We start from the raw sequence: 25,009 nt of genomic DNA on the forward strand, positions 1-25,009 counted from the left end.
TCTGATGTCCCAGCTACATCCCTTAGAAGTGACCCTCATAAAAATGGCAGCCCTTTCTCACTGCATGTGGAATAATGAAATAAAACCTCTACATTCTAAGGTCTACTTTGTATTGCCCTGCAGCTTTTCTTGTTTTGTTTTCAAAGCAAATCTGGTTAAATGGACAGTTTTATTTTGTTTTCTGATCACCAGTATAGGAATCTGTAACTGCCTAATTATAATGACTAAACCCGTGTAGTGATCATCTCGTTACTGCCTGCATTGGGAGCGTGCTGTCAGTTGCTGCCCTTAAACACATGTCCTGTTCCTGCGTCATCAAGAGCCACCTCCGTTTCTTTGAATTTTTCCTTTGTTGCTGACCCGTGGTCCACTACCTCTTAAGACATTATTGGCAAATCTGGGGAAAATGGAAAGCCTTGACTCATTTGAACTTCTTGGAGGATTCTGCTGTTTAACCCCTCTGTGCTGCAGCAAGCAACCGGAAGCCAGTTTTGCTTTTACAACAGTCAGAAAGTGCTATGGGCTTAAGGTTTGCATTTGGCAGCAGTTTACGATATTTTTGGAGTTCTACCATGGAGCTGGGTGTACATCACGTGCCATTCCTTGGGCTGTTGATGGCTGCAGAGGCATGGTGGCTATCCATCTCTGTCAGGGCTTGTCACTTGCTTCTTTATGAGTATAGCTTTTAATACTCTCTCACTTCGGGAGGGCCAGATCCCTGGTATCCCTTCACTTCTGCCCTGCCCTTCCTGACGACATTTTAAAAGTCAGAAACATTGACTCTGGTCTATCCTGGTAGCTTAAGGTCCATCCTTTTACCCTGGGTGGGGGCAGCCCCTAGACCTGATGGTGGTCTCTCATTTTCCGTGGTTATGGGATCTCAGGCGTCTGTGGACTATTAGGTAGACAGACTTGGAATCTTTTTTTTTTTTTTTAACTTTTTTTCAACGTTTTCTTATTTATTTTTGGGACAGAGAGAGACAGAGCATTAACGGGGGAGGGGCAGAGAGAGAGGGAGACACAGAATCGGAAACAGGCTCCAGGCTCCGAGCCATCAGCCCAGAGCCTGACGCGGGGCTCGAACTCACGGACCGCAAGATCGTGACCTGGCTGAAGTCGGACGCTTAACCAACTGTGCCACCCCGGCGCCCCCAGACTTGGAATCTTAATAGCAGCTCAGGGAGGGGGCTGCAGGGACCCTCTATAACCATCCAATCCTTTTCTAGGGCAACTATTCAGGGTGGCTGAATTGGTATAGTCACACCAACTTGGGTTTGACTCCTTCCCTGCTCTGCCGCTTGTTGACAGTGTGACCTTGGACAGTTCATTCTGTCTCAGTTTATATATACTGTAGAAGGAGGACAAGAATAGAATTTGCCTGCAGAGTTGGGGTAAAAAGAGAAAGAGACAATGTTTAGAAAGGCCTGAGCATAATACTGAGCACAATGCAGGTACCCTCAGAGGTATTTATCATTAGAGAATTTGGATGTAGCTTACTTTAATGATAACAGAGTCAGTGTTCTCTGAGCTGACTGTATACTGTCTGAAATTGAGTTGGTTGTTGTTGTTGTTTTTAAGGTTTTTATTGGAGTGGAATTGTTAAAACTAGAAAACATAGCTATTAAATAGTTGTCTGTACAGCCGAATTAGGAACAACCCCAGAATGGCAACTCCCTGGTAATCCTGCAATGCCTTGGGTAGTACCAAGGCAGTGGCTGGGCCCGTGGATGCCATGGAAAATGGGTGGTTCTTTCATGGCCTCTTGGAGTCACTACTGGCCTTGTGTGCATAGCAGGCTCTAGTCAGGAGGTGTGTGGGGATAATCATAGCTTTATACACAGTTGTAAGAAATAATAGAGATAGCCAGGTCCTCTCTATCCAGTTTCCATTTATGGTAACATCTTGCAAAACTATAGGACATTACCACAACCATCACATTGATATTGATGTTGTCAAGATACCACCACAGATCTGATGATGTCAGATCCGTTATATTGCACTTCTGTGGTCATATCCATTTCCCTCCCACTCCTATACCCTACTTAATGTATGGAAATGACTAATCTGTGAGGGCCTAGATCTTGGTGAAGGCAGAGCCTCTATCCCAGCTTTGGACCTGTTACCTACGGGATAAACTTTTATTGATTAATTGATTGTGAGAATGATATTAGTATCTATATTTAGAAGCCACATCATTTTGAAAAAATATGCCATATGGCCAAACCTAGCCCTTACTTGAGACAGCAGAGATCCAGAAAAGGAGGTCAAAGAATCACTCTTACATTAGGGGAAAATAAAGACTGTGAAGGTGGTTTTCAAAGAAGCAGGAAATCTCAGCTTAATCAAGAAAGGTTAGGAAGTATTACTTTCCTAAACCATTGAATTTCCCTTCCTCACCTTGGCCTTTATTAGGTGAATTTGAATATTTTTATTCTTTACCTTATTTGAGTATTATCAGTAATTCATCTTAAAATATTCTGGCTGGTACAGATATTTACAAAGATTTACTGCATCCCAAAGTCTGCATTTATGTTTCCTTAGCTGACAGCACTTCCTTAGGGATTTCAGTTCTGATTCTCACATTAGGGGAGATGGTGGAATTTGATGTTCAGAAATGTTCTAGATACTTGACTGGGGTATGCCAGGCCTCTAGGACTACTAGAGGGTTCTTGGGCCTGCCATAGCCACCCACTCACTCTGTGTTTCCCTTCCCAGGAGCTGGGGTCAGAGAGGACGTGTTTCTCATCTGGAAGGAGATGGAGGAAGCATGCAGCATTCTGACTCAGATCCAGAGGCTGGTTGCTGAGCCGCCTAAGTCTGACGTGGCCACACTAGACAGTGGTGGGTGCTGTTTATGTTTATAGTGTAAGAGTCATAACTGTTACTAGTTGGGGATGAAGGACTGTTTCCTGAGGATTGCTTCCAGAGTTGTACTGTGGTTTGTGTGTATGTGTATGTGAGTGTGTGTGAATGTGCGTGTGTTAGTGAGATTGTCCAAAAAAACACCAGCTGGACAGGAAAGTGGTAACTTGCAGTTACCAGTATAGAGTGGGCTTAGTGGTGAATACAACATGGACAAGTGGGGATTTGTAGCCAAGGAACAGGGGTTGAGGGGGCAGTGGTGGTTAATGGATGGAAAATTACTAAGAGGAGACATCAGGGGTAAAGGGGGATTTTGGCCAAACCTACCTGACAGGATTCTTCTTGAAGGCAGGCCAGGGTGACCAGCTACCGCCTGGGTGTGGTGGGCTATGAGGAATTGGACCATACGTGAAGGGTGGGGAATTCTGGCTGAACTGACTTAACAGGATTGTTGCTAAAATTGGGTGATGCAGAGACGAACACAAAAGTCCGAAGGTGGTGGCTTAGTTGAGAAGAGGATTCAGAAGAACCTGAGTTTGGAGTAAGAGAGTCCTGGTGGAAAATCCCAACTCCATCATTTGGAATTAACCCAAATTAATCTATTTAAGCTTTAGTTTATTCTTCTGTTAAATAATTATAATATTGGTCTTGAAGGATTATTGTAAAGATTAGGTAAAGTAATGGATGCTTTGCACCAAGCAGGTATTTGGTAAATGTTAGCTCACTCTTTTCCCTTTCACAGTTGGGGACTTTGTGTACTGATTCTCTTAAGTTAGTAAAGGATTTTCCTCTGTAGGGAACTGGTTTCATTTAGACACTTCTGGTAACAATGGTCGTTAACACTTATAACACATACCTTACGTGGCAAGCACCGTTCTAGGGTCTTCACAGTATTAACTCATTTAACCCTACCTACAATCTTATAAGATAGGTGCTACTATTTTCTCCATTTAGCCCAGGGTTACACAGCTAGAAGCAGTAAAACTAGGATTCGAAACCCAGTTCCTCAGGAACGTACTGATGTCTGGCTTTCACCCTGTACATTCTGACTGAATCCATAAAGTATGTGATCTGGACATTGAGGGGGGTTTTGAAAGCTTCCCAGGTGATCCTAATCACCACAGCAAAGTTTGGGAACCCTTGCCAGGCTGTATTGCCTCCTGGTACCCTGCCTATATTACAGAGGTGTCAATGTGGAAGAAGGGCAAGGAGGCCAGAGCAGCTGGGCAGGGATACAGTTGAAGAAAAGTGGGGAAGCGATACGTGTAGAGGGAGGAAGAGGTTAAAGGCATGGGAGAGCATACCTTGTGTAACCTGATAAATTCCAGGTGACAGTGACTTTTTACTGTGACTGGGTGTCCAGCTATGGGTCTGGGGCAGCACAGCTGCAATGTTTTGCCAGGGCCAGCTCTCCAGGTCCCCAAGCTTATCCAGAGGGGCTGCTCATTGGTAGTGACACCATACTCAGTATCAACCCAAAGAGTCCTCTGTCATCCCAAGAGAGTGAAAATGAAGCAGGGGGACCTGAGCTAAAGTCAACATCCACGCCAGGCAAAGATTCTCTGCTCAGGGTTTGGGGGAGTACAGTGGACTGAATTGTTTCTCCCAAAGTTTGTGTGTTGAAACCCTAACCCCCAGTGTAGCTGTATGAGGAGATAGGGTCTTTAAGAGAGGTAATTAAGTTTAAATGAGATCATGAGGGTAGGACCCAAATCCAGTCTGACTGATGTCCTTCTAAGAAGAGGAGGAGATGCCAGAGACTTCTCTCTTTCCATGCATGCACAGAGGAAAAGCACAGTAGGAAGATGGCCATCTACAAGCCAGAAAGAGATGCTTCATCATAAACCAATCCTGAGGGCACCCTGATCTTTGACTTTCAGGCTCCAGAACTGTGAGAAAATGAATTTATGTTGTTTAAGCCACCCAGACTATGGTATTTTGTTGTGGTAGCGCAGACTAATGTAGGGAGTATTTAAGCTTGGGGTAGTTAGTCTTGAGGATTAACAGAAGATTTTTAGGTATTATTCCTAAAGGAAACAAAAGAGATAGTGGCCTTAGTAATTGATAAAGGATAGATTTTCATCCCTTTATTTCAGTCGAATACACACACACACACAGACACACACACGCACACACACCCAAAACTGAAAACTAAAATTACTCCAAGCATACATTTTCAAAGATGCTTCAGGTGTCCCATTTCTAGTTAAAAAGCAAAATTTGGCCACTGTTGGATACCCACTGAGGCTTTTATAACTTTGTTTTGGCCCCAGAGACTACATGTGGAGTGTCTGATCTGTTCCTGTTGCTACCCACAACACAGTGTTATTGAGGCAAAGGAGGGTGTGCTTCATGTGAAGGCACAGCCAGTCCCTAAGTTTGGCTGCCCAGAGCCTGCAAGGCTGAAGGAGTTAGCATAGCCATCTGGAGGGGGAAACGTTAGGATGGAGGAGGCCAGATGGACTACCGTTGCATGTGAAACCTTCATGTGAATTAAACAAAATCTACCTTCCTGGGCTTAGAAGCACCCACATGCCCCCTGGGCTGGATGTACTGGTTCAGGAACCAGCTGGAACCTACAACCATAGGGCAGGAGGGCAATATCTGGCAGGGATGGTTCATAAGCTTGAGGCTTTGGATAAGAAGATGGTGAGGTCAGACACTCTGGCCACTGGTAATTTTGACCTCTTTTACTTACCAAGAGTAGGACATGAGAAATCTCTGGTAGGGAAAACCTGACAAAAATATATGAAGTAATGGTTTTTAGAGATACTGGGCACCAAGCAATGAAGACCAGTGACCCCTGAAATACAGGGAACATCCAAGGTGAACTCTGCTGTTATCCTAGCTTAATGCTTTGAGAAAGTTTCAGGGCCATGGTGTAGGGAGAAGGATCCTGGGTGGAGCACAGCAAACTTCTGAGTCTGGGAGACAGAGCTAAAAGTCCAGGAAGACCAAGAAATCTAGATTTCATAAGACAAATTACCAGAGAGGAGAGAGGTACAGAGAACTCTGGAAATCTGCAGAGCCCCCCTTGAGAATTTGTGGATGAATTCTTTCATGTGGAGAAATCACCTGAGGCTGGGAAAGATCCAGTGGGAGGAATTCTAGAATAGTCTTGGAGCTCACACAGGAGACCAGTCTTTTCTTTCTAACAGAGCTCACCTTGGATATTCCCTGTATCTCAGGGAACACGTAGATAGGATTTTTCCAAGGAGAGAAGAGAAAAGGGAACAGAAAAATATTGGAAAAAATAAAGATTAAAAATTTCCCAAGTTTGATGAAAACTATAACACCAAGATCCCAGGAGTTCAATGGATGTCAAGTACAGGAAAATGAGAGAAAGTATGCCAAAAGACATCATAATCAATTTGCTCAAAACCAGTAAGACAGAGGAAATCTTAAAAGCAACTAGAGGAAAAAGAAGAAACATTACATACAAAGGAACAAAGATAACCATGACAGCAGAATTCTTTTTGCAAGTGAAAAGAGTAGAGCAACGTCTTTTTTTCCTTTCAGTACTTTAAATTTTGAATCCAGGATTCTATATTTTGTGACAATAACTTTCAAAAAACCAAAAAGCAAAATACAGATGTTCTTAGACATATGAAAATGAAAGAAGTATTAGCAGTGATCTGCACTTCAGGAAATGTTAGAGGGAATCCTTCAAGCAGGAGGATTATGATACTTTAAAATGGAAAAATGAATGAAAATAATGGAGCTACACAAAGGAATAAAGAACACAGGAAATAACTGCATGGGTAAATATATGATATTTTTCTATTTAAATGTCCAAAAGACAATTCACTGTTTAAACAGAAATAATATCAGTGAGGCCTGTCACGTATGTATAAGTAAAATGTATGACAACAATGGCATAAAAGCCAGGAGGGGAATAGCAGCATTATTCATTAAGTTCTAAAGATGAAAAACCCAAATGTCCACCAACAGATGACTGGATAAATAAACAGTGCTATGTACATACAGTGGAATATTATTCAGCCTTTAAAAGAAAGGAAATTCTGATATAGGCTAAAGCAGAAACAAAATGACAAATATGATATGAGTCCACCTATATGATGTGCCTAGAATAGTCAGATTTATAGAGTGATTACCAAGGGTTGAGGGGAATGGGGAATGGAGAGTTATTATTTAATGGGTATAGAGTTTCTGTTTGGGATATTGAAAAAGCTGTGGGCATGGATGGTGGCAGTGGTTGCACAACAATGTGAATATTTAATGCCACTTAATTGCATTCCTGAAGATGGCTAAAATGATAAATTTTATGTTATGTATATTTTACTACAATTAAACAACAACAACAGCAACAACAACAACAACAACAACAAACCAATGCATTGCAAAACAAACAAACAAAAATCCAGGAGGGGAGAAATGGAAGTATGCTATTGTAAGGTTCTTATACTGTGCATGAATACCAGCTGAAGTTAGGGCACAATACATTGAAGATGTTTGCTATATACCTAAAGTAACTACTATTTAAAAACAAGCCAACAAAGGAGATAAAATGGAATTAAACAATACTCAATCTAAAATCTGTCAGGAGAAAAAGAGAGCAAAGGATAGATAGGGCCAATAGAAAACCAATGGCAAGATGATAGACATAAACTACCATACATATGTCAAAATGTACCCATTTGTACACTTTAAATCTGTATGGTTTATCTTATGTCAGTTATACCTTAACACAGCTGTTAATAAAGTAAAAGAGGATGATGTGGATCACTCATGAGGTGCTGAGCTGTTCAGAATGTTGGTGTTAATGCATCTGAGCATTGTGTGTGTGTGTGTGTGTGTGTGTGTGTGTGTGTGCACGCGCGCGTGTGTGTGCCAGCTATGACTCTCAAACAAGAAGATGGCTTTTCTCACAAAACATTCAAGGATTTGTCCCAGTTAGGGAAACTTTACCCTTCTTTGGATGATGCTGCAGCTCAAAACATTTCAGGAACTCCTCATTTGTAATAACCTTCACAGCCATTTTATGACTCACCGGAGATAATAAGTCTAATTGTGTTGTATAATCATACCAAGGTTGGACTCCCAATATTTGGTTGGTTCAAAATATCAAACTTGATGTCAAAAGACATGGAAGAGGATAGAGGCTCATTGAATCCCTTGTAGGCAATTCCAACCCAACCGGGAGCTCTGCAGGAGTTTTGAACACTTTTTTTGTTTGTTTTTTAACACATGGGGGGGGGGGGAGGGGTGATGCTTGTTTTTATTGACATTGTATTAAACCACCAGCCAGATGTCTTTCTTGTCATAAGTCATGGTGACATACACAGATTTTGAGTTAGAAAGATGAGTGGGGTAGAGATAAGTTAGCAGTTGACCCTCAATGAGTCTGGAAAGATAGGCAAGGATCAGATCATGCTGGGTCTGTAGGCCATTGTATGAGATGTCAGTCCTTAATTTAATACCAGTGGGAAGCCACTGGAAAATTTTAAGCAAAGGAATGATAAAATAAGATTTGCATTTAGAAAAAAAATTCACTTGGGCTACTGGGTGGGAAACAGATTAGAAGAGGGAGGGCAAGTGAGGATGAGGGAAAAGAGTTAAGATGTATAAGTGAGAGATGATAAGTTGGCAGATCTGAGGGAGAATTCATATATTGAACTTGGAAGAACTTGGGAGTGAGGAAATTATAGGTGTCAAAGCTAAGCTCCTAGATGGACACCATGCTGGAGGAGAACCAGGTTTGGGGGTAAACATGGTGAGGCTTGTTTGGATTATTAAGACTGAAGCCCTCTGGAGAGACCAAACAGAGAAGGAGGAGAGGCAATTGGCTCTATAAGTCTGGATTCAGATAGCTGTGAGTGAAGTGATATATGATAATGGATGGATGAGCAAACATTCTTGGTATAAACACATGGACCCATCAAGTGAGAATGCCATGTTTCTGAATCTTTGATCCCAAGATCTTTGGATTCTGATATATACAGAGAAGAACAAATGTGAGTTCTCTGTTCTGTACCAGTGATCTACAATCAATGTAATAGATGAAGACTGTTTTACCAACATGATGACTTGAGATCTGAAGCAAAACAGGCTAATTTACAGAGCCCTTGTACATATTTACTTTCTCAAGAATACATTTCCCTTTTGTTCAAATAGAACTGGCAGGATGAGATCTGGGGCAGAGCACAGCTGGTTTCTTATGTAACCAAAAGCAAATCTAACACTTGTCAAAGTGCTCACACTTCCAGCAAGGCAAAAGAGAAAATAATATTTCTTCCCAGAACTGAATTTTTTTCCAGTATGCTTTTATACCTTTAAAGCTCTTTATAGTCAAATCAATGTTAACAGGGCTGATTATAAGCAGTAAGTGATACTGCTAAAAGGGCCAGGATTTTGTTGAACTCAAACATGCATTTTTTTTAATAGGTAGTAATCCCTGTCTTTTCCAGATTAAAAAAAGAAACAAAAATTTCTGTGTAAGAGTATCATGTAATGCCTCCACAAGTTAGAGTTAAAGCTGTTACTGAAAAATTTCTCCCAAAATGTGGGAAAAGAATTAGTTCATTAGAATCCTGTAGATGTGATGCATTAAATTTAGGAAGGATATTGGAATGTAATACAAAGTATGATGAAATGTCAGAGCTAGAATCATGTTATTAAAAAGTGACTATGGTAAATGAAAATGAAAGTTCAACTTACCAATATTTGTAGGATGCAGTGAAAGCAGTGCTTGGAGGGAAATTTATAACATTGACTGCATAAATTAGAAAAGAAGATAGATCTAAAATCTATAAGCTTCCACCTTAGGAAACTAGAAAAAGAGGGACAAATTGAATCCAAAGTACCCAGAAGAAAATAATAATAAAAATTAGAGCAGAAATCAATGAAGTTGAAAATGAGAAATCAATAGAGAAAATCAACAAAATCAAATACTGGTTCTTTGAGAAGACAATAAAATCAATAAGCCTCTAGCCAGGCTAACCAAGAAAAAAAGAAAATACAAATTACTAATATAAAAAATGAAATATGAGATCACTAGAGATCCCATAGGTATTAAAAGGATAATAAAGGAATATTATGAACATTCTGTGCCTACAAATTTGAATGTATCAATTGATAAAATGGGTCAATTTCATGAACGACACGATCTGTCAGAACTTCCACAAGAAGAAACAGACAATCTGAGTAGGCCTATATCTATTAAAGAAATTAAATAAATAGTTAATAACCTTCCACAACAGAAAGTGCCAGTCTCAGAAAAGGAATCTTGAAAGCAGCTAGACAGAAATGACTCCCTATATGCAAGCAACCCTCAATAAAATGAACAGCTGATTTCTCATCAGACACCATGAAGGTCAGAGGTAGTGAGATGAAATATTTAAAGTGGTGAAGAGGGGCGCCTGGGTGGCTCAGTCAGTTGGGCGTCCGACTTCGGCTCAGATCATGATCTCAGGTCTGTGAGTTCAAGCCCTGCGTCAGGCTCTGTGCTGACAGCTCAGAGCCTGAAGCCTGCTTCGGATTCTGTGTCTCCCTCTCTCTCTTCCCCTCCCCTGCTCATGCTCTGTCTCTCTCTGTCTCAAAAATAAATAAAAACATTAAAAATTTTTTTTAAATAAATAAAGTGGTGAAAGAAAAAAGACTGTCAACCAAGAATAGTATATCTGGCAAAACTACCCATCAAAAAAGGAGGAGAAAGTAAGACATTCAAGATTAACAAAAATAGGTGTCATTGTTAGCAAACTTGCCCTATGAGAAAAATATTAAAGGAAGTCCTTCAGGATGAAATTAAAGGATATTAGAGAATAACTTGAATCCACATGAAGAAATAAAGAGCACAAATAAAACTAACTATATGGGTTAATATACAAGTATAAATGTAGTTTTTATTATAACTCTTTTTTCCTTCCTATCTGATTTAAAAGACAACTGCATATATCAATACAGGAATGCCTTGGAGACCTTGTCACTTTGGTTCCTGACCACTGTAATAAAGTGAATATCACAACAAATTGAGTTAAACGCATCATTTGGTTTCCCAGGGCATAAAAAAATGATGTTTATACTGTAGTCTGTTAGGTGTGCAATAACATTATGTCCTAAAAAACAGTGTACATACCTTATTTAAAAATTACTTTATTGCTAAAAAATGCTAATCATCATCTGAGCTTTCAGTAAGTCATACTCACTGATCACAGATCACCATACCAACTGTAGTGATAATGAAAAAGTTTAAAATACTACAAGAATTACCAAAATGTGACACAGAGACATGAAATGAGCAAATGCTGTTGGAAGAATGATACTGATAGATTGGTTTGATGCAAGATAGCCACATACCTTCAAGTTATAAAAAACACAGTATTTGCAAAGTGTGATAAAATGAGGTATTCCTGTAGCAGGGATGTAGTGTACAACATGATGACTACAGCTAATGCTGCTGTATGCTGTATAGAAAAGTTGTTAAGGGGCACCTGGGTGGCTCAGTCAGTTAAACATCTGACTTTGGCTCAGGTCATGATCTCACAGTTTGTGAGTTTGAGCCCCCCACGTTGAACTCTATGCTGTCAGCACAGAGCCTGCTTTAGATCCTCTGCTTCCTTCTCACTCTGCCCCTTCCCCCTCTCAAAAATAAATAAACAAGAAAAGAAAAGTTGTTAAGACAGTAAATCATGAGAGTTCTGATCACAAGAAGAAAGATTTTTCCTTTTTTTCCTTTTTTATCTTTCTTTTTATTGTATTTATATGAGAAGCTATTAGTTGTATTAATTGAAGCTATTATGGTAATCATTCCACAATATATGTAAATCAAACCATTATGCTGTATTCCTTAAACTTACACAGTGATGTATGTTAATTATTTCTCAATAAGACTGGAAAAATATGAAAAGACAACCCACAGAATGGAAGAAAATATTTGCAAATCATTTATCTGATAAGGACCTAGTATTCAGGAGACATAAAGAACTCTTCCAATTCAACAAGAAAAAAGACCAATAACCCAGATGAAAGATAGACAAAGGATTTGAATAGACATATCCCCAGAGAAGATATACAAATGACCAGGAAGCACATGAAAATATGCTATGAGAGAAATGTAAACAAAAACCGCAGTAAGATAACACTTCACACCCACAAGGATAGCTATAATAAAAGAGAAAGATAATAGCAAGTTGGCAAGATATGGAGAAAATGGAACCCTTATACATTGCTGGTGGGAATGTAAAATGGTACACCCACTTTGAAAAGTCTGGCATTTCTTCAAATGTTAAACATAGAGTTAGCATACACCCCAGCAATTCCAGTCCTAGGTATATGCTCAAGGGAACTGAGAACATATGTTCACAACATTCTCCAGATTAGATTACATGTTAGGCCACAAAACGATTATTAAATTCAAAAAATGTTGAAATCATATCATGTATCTTTTCCAACCACAATGGTATGAAACTAGAAATCAATCTCAAGAGATAAATCTGCAAAAAACACAAATACATGGAGGCTAAACAACATGCTACTAAACAATGAATGGGTCAACCAAGAAATCAAAGGTGAAATAAAAAAATAAACGGAAACAAATGGAAATGAAAATACAGTGATCCAAAGTCTTTGGGATGCAATGAAAGAGGGAAGATTGTAGGAATACATGCATACCTCAAGAAGCAAGGAAAAAATCTCAAATAAACAAGCTAACCATACACTTAAAGAAGCTAGAAAAAGAAGAACAAAGCCCAAGGCCAAGAGAAGGACATAATAGAGATTAAAGCAGAAATAATTGAAATAAAGACTTAATAGAATAGACCAAAGAAACCCAAAGTTGGCTTTTTGAAAAAATCAAGGGGTCCCTGGGTGGCTCAGTTCGTTAAGCATCCAACTCTTAATTTCAGCTCAGGTCATGATCTCATGATTGTGAGATGGAGCCCCACGTTGGCCCCATGTTCTACTCACGTGCATGTACATTCTCTCTCTCTCAAAAAAAAAATCAATAAAATTGATAAGCCTTTATCCAAACTCATGAAAAAATGAAGAGGATTCAAATAAATAAAATCAGGAATGAAAGAGAGGAGAAATTATAACCAACACCACATAAATGTAAATGATTATAAGAGAATATTATGAAAAATTATATGCCAACAAATTGGGCAACCTAGAAGAAATGGATAAATTCCTAGAAACATATAATCTCCCCAAAACTGAAGCAGGAAAAATAGAAAATTTGAACCGTCCAATTGCCAACAATGAAATTGAACCAGTAATCAAAAAACTCCTAACAGGGATGCCTGGGTGGCTCAGGTGGTTGAACAGCTGACTGTTGATTTTGGCTCAGGTCATGATCTCAACCATTCATAGTTCAGGCTCTGTATCCAGCTGTGTGCTCACAGTGCAGAACCTGCTTCAGATCCTCTGTCTCCCTTTTTCTGCTCCTCCTTCCCCCCGTCCTTCAGCTCAAAGGTAAATAAATATTAAATTTTTTTTTGAAAAATCCAAAACTCTGAACAAACATAAGTCCAGAACCAGATGGTTTCACAGGTGAATTATACCAAACATTTAAATAAAAGTTAATATCTTTTCTTCTCAAACTCTTCCAAAAAATAGAAGGGGAAGGCAAGTTTCCAAATTCAAGGCCAGCATTACCCTGATACCAAAACCAGATAAAGACATCACAAAGAAAGGAAACTATAGGCCAATAACTCTGATCAACATAGATGCAAAAATCCTCAATCAAATATTAGCAAACTAAATCCAACAACATATGAAAAAAAATCATTCACCATGTTCAAGTGGGATTCATTCCAGACAGTGGTTCAATATTCACACGTTGATCAATGTAATATATTAACAAAAGAAAGGATAAAAACCATATGATCATCTCAAAAGGTGAGGGAAAAGCATTTGACACAATATAACATCCATTTATAATAAAAAACTTTCAACAAAATAGGTATAGAGGGAATATACCTGAACATAACATAGGGCCATATATGAAAAACAGCTAATATACTCGATGGTGAAAAATTGCGAGCTGGAACAAGACAGAGATGTCCACTCTCACCACTTATTCAACATTTAACATAATACTGGAAGTCCTAGTGACAGCAATCAGACAAGAAAAAGAAAAAAAAAGGCATTCAAATTGGTGAGGAAGAAGTAAAACTTTTACTATTTGCAGATGACATGATACTATATGGAGAAAATCCTAAAGATCCCACCAAAAAACTGCTAGAACTGGTAAATGATTTCAGTAAAGTCACAGGATGCAAAATTAACATACAGAAATCTGTTACATTTCTATACACTAGTAATGAAGTAGTAGAAGAGAACTTAAGAAAGCAATGACATTTACAGTTGCACCAAAAAGAATGAAATATTTTGGAATAAACTTAACTAAGGAGGTGAAAGATCTATACTCTGAAAACTATAAAACATTGATAAAAGAAATTGAAGGCAACACAAACCAAAAGGTAGTCCATGCTCATGGATTGGAAGAACAAATATTGTTAAAATGTCCCTATTACCGAAAGAATATACAGATTCAATGCAATCCCTATCAAAATACCAACATTTTCCACAAAACAAATAATCCTAAAATTAGTATGGGACCACAAAAGATCCCAAATAGTGAAAGCAATCTTAAAAAAGAAGACCAAATCTGGAGGTATCACAGTCCCAGATTTCAAGACATACTGGAAAACTGTACTAATCATACCAGTGTGATAATGGCACGAAAACAGACACAATGATCAATGGAGCAGAAAGTTCAGAAATAAAACCATGCTTTTATGGCCAGTTAATTTACAGGAAAGGAAGTAAGAATATACAATGGGAAAAAGACAATCTCTTCAACAAATGGTGTTGGGAAAACTGGACAGCTACATGCAAAAGAATGAAACAGCATTACTTTCTTACACCATACAAAAAAAAAAAACTCAAAATGGATTAAGGGCCAAATATGAGACCTGAAGCCATAAAACTCCTGGAAGAAATCATAAAGAGTAGTTTCTTTGACATCAACTGTAGAAACATTTTTCTAGATATGTCTTCTCTGGCAAGAAAAACAAAAGCAGAATTAAACTATTGGACTACACTAAAGTAAAACGTTTTTGTACAGTGAAGGAAACCATCAACAAACCAAAAAGGCAACCTACTGAATGAAAGAAGATATTTGTAAATGATACATCTGATAAGAGGTTAATGTAAAAAATATATAAATAACTTATACAACTCAACACACACACAAAAAAACCAATTTAAAATCCAATTTAAAAATGGACAGAGGATCTGAATAGATATTTTTCCAAAGATATACAGAGGGCCACAGACGTATGAAAAATTCTCAACACCACTAATCATCAGGTAAATGCAAAATAAAACAACAAGGAAATACTACTTTACACTTGTCAGAATGGCTAGAATAAAAAAGATAAGAAATAACAAGTGCTGGCAAGGATGTGGAGAAAAAGGAACACTTGTGCACTGTTGGTAGGAATGCAAATTGATGTAGCTACTGTGGAAAACAATATCAAGGTTCCTCAAAGAATTGAAAATAAAATTACGATATAATTCAATAATTCAATAATTGCACTAATGTGTATCTACCCAAAGAAAACAAAAACACTAATTCAAAAAGATATATGCACCCCTATGTTTATTGCAGCATTATTTACAATACCCAAGTTATGGAAGCAACTTACATGTCCACTGATGGATGAATGGATAAAGAAGATGTGGTATATATATACAATGGAGTATTATTCAGCGATAAAAAATGGTGAAATCTTGCTAGTTACAAGAACATGAATCAACCTAGAGGGATTAACACTAAGTGATATAAGTCATTGAAAGAAAAATAAATATCATATGATTTCACTTGTATGTGGAACTTAAACACAACAAAACAAAGAAAAAAAGAGACAAAAATCTGACTCTTATATACAGACAGGAAACTGGTATTTGCCAGAGAGGAGGTGGGTGGGGGGATGGGTAAAATAGATAAAGGGGATTAAGAGTACACTTCTCTTTAAAAAAATTTTTTTTAATGTTTATTTTGTAGAGAGAGAGACAGAGTAGGAGTGGGAGGAGGAGCAGAGAGAGACAGACGGACAGACAGAGACAGAATCTGAAGCAGGCTCTAGGCTCTGAGCTGTCAGCACAGAGCCCGATGTGGGGCTTGAACTCACGAACTATGAGATCATGACCTGAGCTGAAGTCGAATGCTTAACCGACTCAGCCACCCAGGTGCCCCAAGAGTACACTTATCTTTATGAGCACTGACAAATATATAAAATTGTGGAATCCTGTTGTACATTTGAAACTCCTGTAACACTGTATGTTAATTATACTTGAATTTTTTAAAAGTCCTTAAAAAAGACATGTTCACGCAAAAACTTGTACATGAATGTTCATAGCATCATCATAATAGCCGTAAAAACAAAAAGTGGAAACAAATGTCCAGTAACTGATAAGTAGATAAGCAAATGTGATACAGCCCTACAGTGGAATATCATGTAGCCATAATACATGTCATGTGGTACCGATACATGCTACAGCACAAATTAACTTTGAAAGCATTACGTTAATTGAAATAAGCCAGTCATAAAAGGCCAGTTTGTATGATTCCATTTATATGAAATGTCCAAAATAGATGAATCCATAGAGTAAACTCATAGTGGGGAGAAGGGGAGGGAAATGAGAAATGACTTCTAATAAGTATAGGGTTTCTCTGTGGGGTGAGGAAAATGTACTGGAATTAAATAGTGATGATGATTATACAACCAGGTAAACAAACTAAAAACCACCAAACTAAAAACATTTAAAAATGTTACTTTTATAGCATATGAATTATAGCTCAAGAAACAAATTTTTAAAGAATACATGAAATAAACAAACTGACTAAAATTAAAAAAAAAAAAAGATCAAGGCCTGGCATTGGTGATGCAGGATCAAAAAAGTGGCAGTATTTTAATTTCCCAAGGGAAGCAGATTCAGATTTCTCTGTTGGTTTAATCCCAGCATCCCCACTCTGCTTTATGGTTCCCATTCTCACTACCATGTGATCTTCAGGTTCTAATCTAAAGTTCCCAAACTCTGTCAATCCCTTTCTCATTTCTTGATCTTGATTTTTCCACTTTATACTAAGCATCTTGAAGTGATTTATCTTACCACATCACACTACTTTTAAAGAAATTGTTGCCACAGGTATAATTTGTTGCCTACTCAACTATTATCCTTCAATTTATTTTAAGAATATTTTTTTTCAACGTTTATTTATTTTTGGGACAGAGAGAGACAGAGCGTGAACGGGGGAGGGGCAGAGAGAGAGGGAGACACAGAATCGGAAACAGGCTCCAGGTTCTGAGCCATCAGCCCAGAGCCTGACGCGGGGCTCGAACTCACGGACCGCGAGATCGTGACCTGGCTGAAGTCGGATGCTTAACCGACTGCGCCACCCAGGCGCCCCAATCCTTCAATTTATTTTAAATGTCATTGTAGATGTAGATACATTGGAATGTGGCTTTCGTTGGCGCACCTGGGTGGCTCAGTCAATTGAGCGTCCAACTCTTGATTTTGGCTCAGGTCATGATCTTCTGGTTTGTGAGTTCAAGCCCCATCCATATCGGGCTCCAAGCTATCAGCTTGGGATTCTTTCTCACTCTGGCTCTCCATCTCTCTCTGCCCTCCTCCACTCATACATTCTCTCTCTCTGTCTCTCTCAAAATAAATAAATAAACTTAAACAATGTGGCTTTTGTAGTTCTTGTCTTGGAATCTGTGGTCTGCTAGTGGTTTCTTCTCAGCCTTCATGCTGGTCTGTCACTGTCTGACTGCTGCTCCTTATTTCTCAGTAGCCAGTTGCAGGTCTTGCTTGGGATTGAAACATTGTTTCTGCAGCTGCCTCATTCACAGCCCACATATAAAGCAAAAATTTTTCAGGTTCCTTCTTTCAGAATCAGGCAGAGGAGAAGGTAAGGGAAAAGGAGACTGCTGTCTTGGAGAGGGCGTTAGCTCCTCTCCCACCTCCTGTCCACTGTTGGTGCTTTTTTGTCTTTGTTTTTATGTCTGCTTCTTTCTTGCCTTTTTGTTTTTTCAATTTCCTCTCCCTCCCACTTCCCCCCACTGAGGATTATAGGAATCAGAGACACTTAGTGTTACAATCATTTTTCCGCTGGTTTACAAATAAATTGGGTAAGCCATGGAACCAGATGTTGCTTTGATTTTCACAAGAATTAAAGGAGGAAGTAAAAATCATTTCATGATATTCCAGAGGAGAAAGGGCCTAGGATTCACGGTCCACTCAGGGCCTACTCTATAACTGTACATTTGGCTCCGTCCCATATTAGAGATGTGACCGAAGGCCCATCACTGCATCTCTTTGTTCCCTGGCCTTCGGCCTTCTAACCCTTGGTATGTGCATAACCCCTGGGGCACTCCAGACAACAATTACCCAAACCTGCCCTGCAAGGCCAGGTGGTGCAGAATATTTCTGGGTTACCCTTCTCTGTCCCTGCATCCCCTTCTCCTCTTTTTTGGCTCCCTGGCAGTGCCAGGCAAATATGCTCAGCACATGGTACTATCACAGCTGTAGAATGGAAAATGTCATGTTAGTCAGCAAGTACAGTGAACAGAGCGCATGTCTGCCCAGAGACAGATATGTCTCTCGAGCCATGCTTTCAAGACGTCTCCTGGGTGCCCACCCAGGCAGGCTTCATCGTGTCTCTCACCTGCAGATAGTCCTTGGTCCAGCAGCTGCCATCTGCTGAGCCGGCTCACATGTCTGACAGGCAGGCAGCTGGATTTCTTATCCTTAACAGTTGCCACCTTTCTTCTTCCCTCCCTCCCAGCTGTTCATAATTCCTTCCTTCATTCCCTGCCTGTCCCCCTCCTTTCCTTGTTTCTGTTGAACATCGCTTTCAGCTTCTTCTGAACCTTTCCTTTTCAACTAATTCACAGCATCCTTTGCCAATGCCACTTCCCATGGGGCAGCCAAGTGTTGGCTTAGTGTCTCATGACACTCATGATAATAGGGATGCTGGGAAGTGTGTACCAAACTGTGGTCTATCAAGTATAAGCCCTCCCAAATGTTCTATGCAGAAAGGGTTCTGGGACCAAATAACTGTAGGAAATACTATTTATGTCTCTACCCATGGTGAGGCCCACTGCTGATTCCTGTAACAAAGGCTCATACAAGTCCCGTGATGAAGAACCGATTAAAACTTTATTTTCAAACTCCCTAAACTTTTTTGCTAAGAAACCTCTTTCTGAGTGATAGCCACCGTCATGCAGGGTAAATAGTGTTTGTGGACCATAGTGCGAGAAACACTGAACTTGATGCTCTCAGAGGTCGGTGTCAGATCTAGAGCTCTAGTTTATTCATTAGCTGATGGTTTGCTTGAAAGGCACGTGAACTTCGCATGGCAGGAATGTGGTGCTGGACAAGTCCTCTTCAGTGGAGGAGGATGAGCATATCAGTCAGGGATCTGCACAGAAACAGAACCAGTAGGATGTGTGTGTGTATATAGTGTGTGTGCGCATTTGTGTGTGCATGTGTGCATGTGTATACAAAAAGAGGTTGAGATAGAGATTGAGGGAGATTCAAGGAATTGACTTGAATGAGTATGGAAGCTAGAAAGTCCAAACTGCAGGACAGACCAGACAGGCCACCCGCCCTCATGAGCTGGTTTTGCATTTCAGGTCCCAAGGCAGTCTGCTGTCAGAATTCCCCTTCCTCAGGGGACTTCAGTCTCTTTCCTATTAAAGGCCTTCAACTGAATGGAGATGGCCCTCTCATGATATGAAGGGTAATCTGTTTTACCCAAAGTCTACTGATTAAAATGTTAATCTCAGGGCACCTGGGTGGCTCAGTTGGTTAAGTGTCTCACTTCGGCTCAGGTCTGATCTCACCATTTGTGAGTTCGAGCCCCACATCAGGCACTGTGCTGATAGCTCAGAGCCTGGAGCCTGCTTTGGCTTCTGTGTCTCCCTCTCTCTCTCTGACCCTTTCCTGCTCACACTCTGTGTCTCTCTCACTCAAAAATAAATAAACATTAAAATGTTAATCTCACCTAAAAATACTTTCATTGAAACATCTAGAGTAATCTTTGACCAAATATCTGGGTACCATGGCCCTGCCAAGTTCGCACATCAGGATAACCATCACCATAAGGAGAGCAGTTATGATGGTGATAAATCCTTGATGGCCATGAGCCGCTATAGGACTACACCTTGGGGGGAGGAAGGGGCACAGATAAATGGTACCCATTTTGTCTTTTTGATGTGGCCCTGGCTAGTGATGTTTCAAAAGTACTGGCCAGTAGATCCTGCTCATTAAAACATGTTTTGAGATCGACAAGTAGAATGGAGAGGACCAGGCACATTATAGGTGGCATAGATATGGTCTGCCATGTGCTTCTCCTGCAAGTAACTGAGAGAAAATCTTTGGCAATCTGTCACATGGAATAGGATGAGCTGTGAGCTCACAGCTCTAATAAATGAAAGTATTATCCTAAGCTCTGTGGGTGAGAATTTATGTAACACTTTTAATTAAGATAACTGCAGGGGAATGGAAAGAACTCTCTAGTAAGTGACTCTAATGAATGGATAATGCCCTTCTCCTTCCCACCTGGGGAAGATGAGGCTCAGCCACTAATTAGTGTAATTAGCACTGAAAGTGGAAAGATTTACCCCCTTTTTCTCCTTTCTTCATCATTGGAGCACCTAGGCTCTTTGTTTTTGCATGCCTGGCTGCCCCTTCTTTCCTTTATGAAGTTCAAGTTGCTTTGGAGTTTTCCTTGAGTCCCCATCAAAGTGACTGTACCGCCTGTTCCTGGGTGAAGCTTAGAGTCAAAAGTTAGTCTCTGGCTCTTTAAAATCCCTTACTGGTTTGATGTATTTTTAGGAAGTCCTTTTATGGTAAGCTTGAATTTATAATTGAGAAAAGGCTCTTGTCTTTTTAAAAGAAGGCAACCCCTTGGGGCAACTGGGTGGCTCAGTCAGTTAAGCGATCAACTCTTGATTTCAGCTCAGATCATGATCTCAGCTCAGATCCTGATCTTGTAGTTCTGGGGTTTGAGCCCTGCATTGGGGTCTGTGCTGACAGCTGAGAGTCTGATTGGGATTTCTCTCTCTCTCTCTCTCTCTCTCTCTCTCTCTCTCTCTCTCTCTCCCTCTCCCTCTCCCTCTCCCTCTCCCTCTCTCTCTTTCTCTGAATAAACTTTAAAAAAGAGAAGACAACCCCAAAACAGCAGAAACATGTGCTAATTTGTGTGTTGCTATCTATGGACATAACTGAATGAAAATTTTATTTCCTACTACACCTGTTAATCAGAAAGAAGGAAGGAGAATAAAGTAGGAAGAAAGAGGAGACAAAGGCTTAGAATGTAATTAACAATAACTGTGGAAAAATAGTCACTCAAAAGGTTTCTCCAAGGAGACTGATCCCACTGACAAAAATGGCTCTGTTCTCTTTGCTGTTTCCCTGAGATGCAGGAAAACAGGAGAGCCTTGGGGATGAGAAGCTCTGGGGAACCTCTGATTTGAGTTCCCTGGACAGGGTATGAAGATGCTTTGTGAATCACATAGAAACCAACTGCTGGTAACTGGGGACAGTGTGCAAAGGGGCTTTTGGTGCCAGATTGGTTTAAAGTTCAAAAGCCAAAATCAAACTTCTTTGAGAAAGTCTGGTTCTAGAGGGTTTAAGTGCATTATTTATAAGGTGTTCTATTGAAATCTGAGGACATGGCTAACATATAGTATTACTTGGCAGATCCTTTACATACTATTGAGAAACAGTTGTCTCTAAAGTGTTTTATTTCATCAGATGCTATTCTAATTTTATATTCCCTTAAATATAATAATGGATAAGTATGGGTAATATTTTGTTGCCCTAATATTGAGTGCTTCTTTTTCATTAAAAGTGTCCTTGACCTTGAATCTATGTCTGATAGAAGCATAACTGGTGGAGTCACCAAATCATAATTTAGAAAGCTCTTTCTACCTTACAGTAGTTGTAAAGCTTGGTTGCACAGTACAATCACCATGGGAGCTTTGAAAAAATCTCAGTATCCAGACCAATTAAAGCAGAATCTAATGGGTAGGGCTCAGGTATCAGTACAGAACTCAGAGGATTCCACTCTTCAGGGTTGAAAACCACTTATCTAAGTGGAAGTAAACTTTTAGGGCTAGTAGACCTAATATGCAGTGGTACATGTTATAAAAAACTACTTCTTTGCCCAGCACCCCCTCCTGGTACCTCCTAGGGCTCTGCTGGTCTCAATGGGGCTAAGAGCTAGTCCTTTCTGCCTTCCTTCCAGTGGCAGGCAGGTAAATGTTTGCCAGTGCACTCCCTGGAATAAAAAAGCTCTGATTTCCAGATTCTGTAAATACTCCCAGCATGGTCAATTTTTTCCTACCAGTGTGCTTCTAGGGAGCATGGAGTTGGGAGGAGAGGTGCACAGTTAGCTTCCATCGGCTAGTGCAAGCCTGCTCCAGAAACGAGTGCCTCCTTCTCAGCTTCAGATTTGCCCACCCCCAGATACTCCTGTCTCCTTTAGGTGGCACTAGTAGTTTGAGCCACCTGGATGAATACTTTTCTGTTGTATGGTGTTCTGACCAGCTAACAGAGCACCCCCCACCCCCCACTTAAAGAGTATAGATAATCTTTGGAAAATGGCAAAGGAATGTGCTAAGGCTGGGGATATTTGGGCAATTAGCTTTCTGGATTATACTTTAACCTGTGAGCCTGACTACGGTGAGTTATAGATACAGCTATAGGTGCCTGAGCTGACTATATGAGGTTTCTGAGCCTGCTGATTTGAGGGCCCGGCTCTGAATCAGAATACATTCGCCAAAGTTAATAGGGGAGCTCCTGAGAGGCAGGCTTCCAGTCTTCTGTGGTTGACTGACTTCTACCTCAACACAGGTTACATACCCCTAATTCTCACCCCCACTCATCAAAAAGCACTTTCACGTAACTTTTCTCATTGAATCGCTTCAACACATTTAGGAAGGCCAAACAGACGCTATCTTCGATCTGCAGGTAAGCAATTCTGTGGAAGCTCAGAGAGGTTAAGTGCAGTGATTCATCCAAGTCTGAGCAACTTGCCCGAGCTACTAAGTGGTGGAGGCATGACTTGAACCCAGAGCTTCTGACCCCAAGTTTAATGCTCTCCTGACACATGGCCTTGGTCTGCCAGCCATCTCCCATACGCATGGGGTAGGCAACTTAGGTAAAGGAAGAAATGAGATGAAAAGTAGCAGATCCCTGCCTTCCAGTCTGGTGAACTAATTCTTTGCCAGTCCTGTTTAGAAAGCATGCTTCCTGAAATGAATGTGACCTAACAAAATATGTTCCCGCTTGCTAAATATTAAGTTGGGGGTGAAGTATAAATGGCTTGCAAAATATGAATGGCACTGATGAACTGTAATTCCACAAATAGAATCAGGAGCAACCTCTGTAGAGAATGAATCAAATGCAGAGAACACCTGGGACTCCAAGAAGTGGCTACAGAAATATGGCTTGAAAGCCCAGGGGCTGTCCTTTTATGACGTCCTTGCTGACTGCTCCTTCCGCCATGCTGATGGAGTCGTTGATGTAAAAGCCAAACCAGGAAATGAGTCTGTGCAGACTAGTGCGGTAAGTGAAGTGAACTCCTGGGCATGGCTATGGGCTTCCTTTGGTGCCCTGGATGGGTGAGGCCCCCCCTCAGACTAGATCCCAGGGCAAGACCAAGGTTGAAAGGCAGCATGGAGGGAAACCAGCTTGGGTTTCCACGAAGGAAGATGGCTTTGTGCTTCCCATGTTACACTTCACTGAACACCACTTGGGGACGTGGAGACCATGTCTGGGAATGGTTTCTGAATATAAATAGATTACACAATAATGGTACATAAGCCAGGAGCTGGCATTATGAGTCTCAGAATTATTCAACCTTGTCAGTTATTCACCTTTTATTGGTGAATTGGATGGTGAAAATGCCCAAAGCAGGGATTTCTATGGTCCTCTTATATTGTCACTCTCTTAAAGATATATTAGTCTAGTGGCTACCAGCCAGTATTTAGTGGATTCCCCATAAGTATAAAAAGAAATTCTCTTAAGAGATTATGGCACTGGACAGGTGTATATTGAAAACTTTCAAAAGGTGGTTCCATTGTGTCAATGGCTCTGGAAGGAACATAGCTTCTCAAAATGCTTGACTCTGGTTCACAATCAAAGGATAATTAGGTTCCTAAACTTCAGCATGCTTGAGTCAGTGAGTTTGAGGGAGGGCCCAGATGATGCTGAAGCTACTGGTCCAGGGTCCACACTCTGCAAAACACTGATGTGTAGACAGTACCCAGAGGATGGTCAGAAGTTTAGAATTATGGAAAGACTAAAAAGTATCACAATAGGAAACAGAAAATCAGGATAAAATGAATATTCCAAATTTGTAAAACTGGAGGAAAACTCTTTTAGAAGATAGTAAAGGCCCATACTCTGAAGTGAAAATCAAAATGTGAGCAACAAAGCAGATGTGCCAGTAACGGCAGCCCAGGAGAGACCACTGGAGAGGAAATCAAGGTCCTCCAATGTACCATCACTTTATGTATTCTCTAAGGCTCTGATTCAATGTCATGATCACTGAGATGTCTGTCCATCCTATAGAGGTAAAACCCCAGTGTCTTTGCCACTCCTTTAGGCTGGCTGGCCACTGGGTTCTGTGCATCCTCCTGAGGAAGGGCTTTTTCCGTGGGGGCTACATTAACCACACGATGTGGTGTTTTAGCCTTCTTAGTGCCGTGTGTTCACAGTGAACTACAAGGAGGAAAATGTAAAAATTGGTTGAGAGAAATGCAGAATTGACAGAAGACTTGTGTCCAGGAGTTGTGTCCCCTACACTGGGATGTGGAGTGATTGCCATATTGCAGGGAAATTTCATTTGTTGGTTTCCTCCCCCAGCACAGTTTTCTGATTTTGTAGTCATTATTCAGTAATGTTATTAGTTCAGGAAATCATATGTTATCGTATGTAATCTAATCATATGTAGATTTTTCATTTTTTAAATACATTGGGCCCTGGATATTTAGAAATATCAATCCATGTCAATTTGAACATAGCTCACTGTGAGCTGGTGACAATGTGGTATGTTCAAGTCCTCTCTAAAACTGATTTCTCCTTATTTTTTCTTGACAATTTAAAC

At 40.2% G+C, this 25,009-nt stretch overlaps 1 protein-coding gene across 1 annotated transcript in view; it reads left to right on the forward strand.

The window, feature by feature from the left end:
* Positions 1-25,009, forward strand: part of VWA3B (von Willebrand factor A domain containing 3B) — a 201,453-nt gene that overhangs the window by 64,360 nt on the left and 112,084 nt on the right. The window contains 2 exon segments of the mRNA XM_040453963.1: positions 2,716-2,841; positions 23,270-23,466. Coding sequence (XP_040309897.1) covers positions 2,716-2,841; positions 23,270-23,466 — 323 coding nt within the window.

The sequence above is a fragment of the Herpailurus yagouaroundi genome, unplaced genomic scaffold (assembly GCF_014898765.1).
Source record: "Herpailurus yagouaroundi ecotype Mexico unplaced genomic scaffold, PumYag 210, whole genome shotgun sequence".
Taxonomy (NCBI): Eukaryota; Metazoa; Chordata; class Mammalia; order Carnivora; family Felidae; genus Herpailurus; species Herpailurus yagouaroundi.